General features: G+C 45.9%; 2 protein-coding genes across 4 annotated transcripts in view; both read right to left on the bottom strand.

Annotated features, from left to right (window-relative positions):
• PRPF3 (pre-mRNA processing factor 3) overlaps positions 1-178 on the bottom strand; it is a 22392-nt gene extending 22214 nt beyond the window's left edge. For both annotated transcript variants that reach the window (XM_024210819.1, XM_024210820.1), the window contains exon 1: positions 55-178. The gene's annotated coding sequence lies outside the window, so the exon portion shown is untranslated. The remainder of the gene's footprint in view (positions 1-54) is intronic.
• A 2112-nt stretch (positions 179-2290) lies between these two features.
• Positions 2291-4431, bottom strand: part of MRPS21 (mitochondrial ribosomal protein S21) — a 12397-nt gene continuing 10256 nt past the window's right edge. For both annotated transcript variants that reach the window (XM_024210822.2, XM_024210823.2), the window contains exon 3: positions 2291-2737. In XM_024210822.2, the coding sequence (XP_024066590.1) occupies positions 2557-2737 (181 nt within the window). In that variant the 3' untranslated portion in view covers positions 2291-2556. The remainder of the gene's footprint in view (positions 2738-4431) is intronic.

The following is a 4431-nucleotide window of genomic DNA, read 5'->3' as shown; positions in this document are numbered from 1 at the left end:
CCGCCCCAGCCCGGGCTCCGCGGCCTGCCCATCCCCGGCTCCCGCGCTCCTCACCTCAGCGCCGCCCGGCCCGGCCCCAGCCCCAGCCCGAAACTTCCGCTCCCCGCCGCGGCGGCCTAGAGAGGACTCGCTGCGACTGACGGAGACGGAACGTTAAGGCGGAAGCGGAAACGGCCCGCGTGAGGCCGCCCCGCGCACTCGCGGGGGGGGAGGGGGAGGGAGAATTAGGCACCAGCACGTGACGCAGGAGCACAGCGCCTCAATGTGGAGGATGTGGTCACGTGACGGAGGAGCGGCAGCCTGCTGCCCTATCACGTGACGCGGAAGAGGCCAACGCGTCTGGGTCAGTCACGTGACTGGCGGGGAGGGGTGGAGCCCAGCACCTCCTGTTCCATGGCAGGAGCTGCTGCAGGGCGAGTGGAAAGGGAGATTTGGGGCCAGGAGATCGAGGGCGGCTGGGGTCCTGGCCCCACCACCTACAGGGGGCAGGAGCTGAAGGGCAGGGGCTCTAGAGGAGCTGGGGTCATGGGCCTCTCACGCACAGGGGCCAATTTCAGGAGCTGGAGGGCAGGGGACCCAGAGGGGCTCAGGTGCTGGCACCCAGCTTTTGAAAGGGCTAAGGGAGAGGTGGGATGTGAAGCAGGGCTGGGTTGAGTCCTTGGTCCCCAGCTTCCCCGAGGCCCAAGAGGAGCATAGGAGAGAGGGCTGTCGGCTTGGCAGAAGCCTGCCCTCATGGCACCCGTCATATATGGGCCATGGTAAAATCATGTCAATGCCTTGCTGTGTCATGCTACCAAATCACCTTCTTGTGCCTCCCATGGTCTTGGCCATGCCGCTCTGCAAGCAGCAGCAGGTGAGAATTAAGTATCAGGGGGTAGCCGTGTTAGTCTGTATCTACAAAAACAACAAGGAGTCTGGTGGCACCTTAAAGACTAACAGATTTATTTGGGCATAAGCTTTCGTGGGTAAAAACCTCACTTCTTCGGATGCATGCAAGAAAGCCAATACAATGCACTGTAAAGCTCACACCTGCAGTTACCCTGTGACGGCATTGCAACACTATGCCAGCGTTTCATTATGGTGGCTCATGAGGTCACCGAGGCATGTTAAGGTTATCGAGTACACTCATCCCCTTTTATCAAGGTTCTCACACTGCTCGTCACAAAGGACTTCCTATTCACCTGGGATTGGCTCCTCATTTCTAGCTGCCAAACTACATGAAAAGGTATCTAAAAATACACTAAATACTTTCCCCACTGAAAGATTTTGAGGACCTCTGAGATGGGATCTTGGAAACAAACCTTTTGTTTTGGTTTTTTGCTCTGAGTGCTAAATTTTATTTTATTTTTCCATTGGGGGCAGCCAATATTATGTTGTCCAACTATTCTGTATTTTTATACAAATCACTTTTGTGGACTCTAGCACACAACACACAATAAAGGGTGTTACAAGATACTACATATGTGTAAGATTGTCAGAAAAAGTATAATTATGTGAAAAACAGGATTGACCATATTCAGGTAAGCATTTACAGAAGCAGGGAAAGGAGGGTGTGAAAATTATATCTGCAAGCTTAACTTCTACATTTCCCAACATGATTGCTTAAGAGGAACCTTAAAAAAACCGGAGAAAATTAAATGGAAACTCCATCCAAAAAAAACTAAGTTGTTGACACAGCAGAAGCAGCTGTACTCTCCCAGGACTCTGAGGACTTGTTTTTATTTTTTACTCTTATTTTGTCAGTGTAAAGAGGCCTGGAAGTGGGTGGACATATGTTTACACTCATTTTAAGGCCCCTTTACACTACCAGAGCTGAATAATGGAACCACAGTATAAATGAGGATAAGGTTCTGAACCTTTACTGTTTTAAAAATAATCTGCAAATGATGTATATGAATTCCATAATCCACATCCTTTGCTGCCAATCAACAGAGAGTAAAATAAAGGGAAGGAGAATGCAAATACTTGCAGCAGCATCTTTATTCTGGAATAAATCAGACCTAACTCAGGTTTTTCACAAGCACTGCCAACTAGGAGATTATAATTAGAGCCTGGCACGGAGACAAAATTTGGATCCACATCCACCTGCGATCTGCAAAAATGGTCCACGGATATCTGCATTCACGGATGCGGATTTCTGCTGATATCCACGGATTTGCAGGGCTCTAATTAAAATGAGCAGTAAGCACTATTTAAAGGAATTGTTCATAAAAGGGAAAGTTAATTCTAAACTCTGAATTAATATAGTTTGCTTATGTTTGTGTCACCCAAGAACAGCAGGACAACATGCTAAAGTGGTCACTTTATTAACAGATAGAAAGACACAACATGGCAACTGCTCAGAAACAGATTCTATGGTATGATGTCCTTCATTCCTGCCCTGGTGGAGAAGGGAGATCAGTCTCCCTGGCCCAGTGAGTCATTGGCCTCTCGGCTCAGACTAGCAATGAGGTGATCAGATCTGACAGTGGTGTGTTCTGGGCTTTTTTTGTTTGGTTGGTTGTTTGAAAACAGAAGTCACTGGGCTGTTACCCCAGCTATTGTAATTCTTTGGATCTAACAGCCTAGCCAGGGGTCCTGTCGATTCTTCCTCATTAGAAATGCAATCTTCCTGGCCATCTCTGTGTTATAAATCCGCCGGCACATCTCGTAGGTTTCCCGCTGCCGCTTGCGGCATGGTTTCTCATAGTACCGGCGCTGCTTGGCATCCTCAATGATCCCATCCATTGTGAGAATTCTGAGGAAATTAATCAAGTGTCAGATTTTGCATTTCTCGAGGGCCTTACAGTTGAGCATAATACTGAGCTTTACAAGCATACATTCGTTAAGTCTAAATCAGAGTGAAGTCAATTGTCCATACAGTAAATCAGGGGAAGTCCTATTTCTCAGCCCCTGCTCTCACCATCAATACACACTCCCTCCCAGTTAATGGCACCAACAGGTGACTTCAGCACAATTGGCATAATTTATTAAGCAGCAAAAATAATGAACCCTCCCAGCTGCCTCTCATTACAAATGATATCCCATTTTGCAGATTCAAATTTGTCCGCAAACCGGATGTTTTCTAAACTGTTTATTTCTATAAATATTAACATCAAAAATGTCAAATCAGAAAAAAAAAAAGGGTGATTTCAGGTAGAGAAATGGGCCCCATGGAATTTTCAAATCTCCTGTATTAATCAGTATTTCCTGGGCCTCATTTTGGGGTCTGTCGTACATTGAGAACTGTACGGCGGAAAATAAAATCCCTTTAAAACTTTGTTATTAAACTATCTGGTAAGCTGTGAAAAAAATCATGGATTAGTGGGACTGTGGCAGCTACCTCCATTGTTAGATTTTACAGTCTCTCTCCTCTTTAGGCTGCAGGCTCATACATGTGCTAGTCAGCAGAGGGCAGTGGTGCAGAGAGATTAGAGAAGGCCACATATAGTCTGACCCAGACACTGCTGCAGGCAATAGAAAGACTCCCATTGACTTCAAGGGGCTTTGGATCAGGCCTCCCCAGTGCATCACCACAGAGATGAGGAATCTTTTATCCACAATGTGACACATTTTGTAAGAGAACAGACTCAGCTACATAAAGGCCTTCTCAATAAGGCTGGCTGACATACAATTCACTGAATGCAACAAGTCTGTTTCAGCTGCATTCCTGTGCTAAGTTATTCACGGAAATGGTCTCAACAGCATTACTGTTGCCAAGCTATCCATTATAAGCAAGCAGGATTGTGTCCTTCCCCATTCTGTAACTGAGCAGGTGAGCCTTGCCCTACCGAAGTCTGCCTTGCCATGTCAACTCTCGTTCTCCTTCTCTCACAGTAGGACTGCTACCAGAGTTCAGGTAGTGGCTCTCAATCATTCCCCATGTATTTTAACAGAATAAGGGTTAAGAACTTGTAGCTAAAAGGTTCCCAACTGTGTAGCCTATAGGATTAACCTGCTTGCTTGCATATATATATATAAAATCTTTTCTTATAGTTCAAGTATTTCGTTTATTGTAAGAGGTTTGTATTTAAAGTAAGTTTGGCTGTAATGCAAGGGACCTACAGTCCATATCCTATATGTTGAGCTAAGGCAAAGTTAGCATATCTATGTCTGGGACCTTTCACCCAGATAGCAAGTCAACACCCACACATGTCTGAGATCTTTCACCTAGTTAGATAAATAATGGAAGAATGGCATAGGGGGTTTCCAAGTCTGTACCCACAGCCTTAACAGGTACACCACAAGGAAAGAACCAAAATAACCGAAGAACAAAAATAACGTGTGGGTGTATGATCTAATGTCATTAATATGTATGTACATGTCCTCAATACGTACAAACATACTAGCCTATGGAGTAAGTGTACCCTAACATTTTTGGTGGGTGAGGAATGAAGTTTGGGCATAGGAGCAGGGCCGGCTCTGGCTTTTTGGCTGCACCAAGCAAAAAAA

This window comes from Terrapene carolina, unplaced genomic scaffold, assembly GCF_002925995.2.
Source record: "Terrapene carolina triunguis isolate 2854851 unplaced genomic scaffold, T_m_triunguis-2.0 Scaffold227, whole genome shotgun sequence".
In the NCBI taxonomy this organism is placed as follows: Eukaryota; Metazoa; Chordata; order Testudines; family Emydidae; genus Terrapene; species Terrapene triunguis.
The sequence above is the reverse complement of the archived record's forward strand: the minus strand, read 5'-3'. Positions and strand labels throughout refer to the sequence as shown.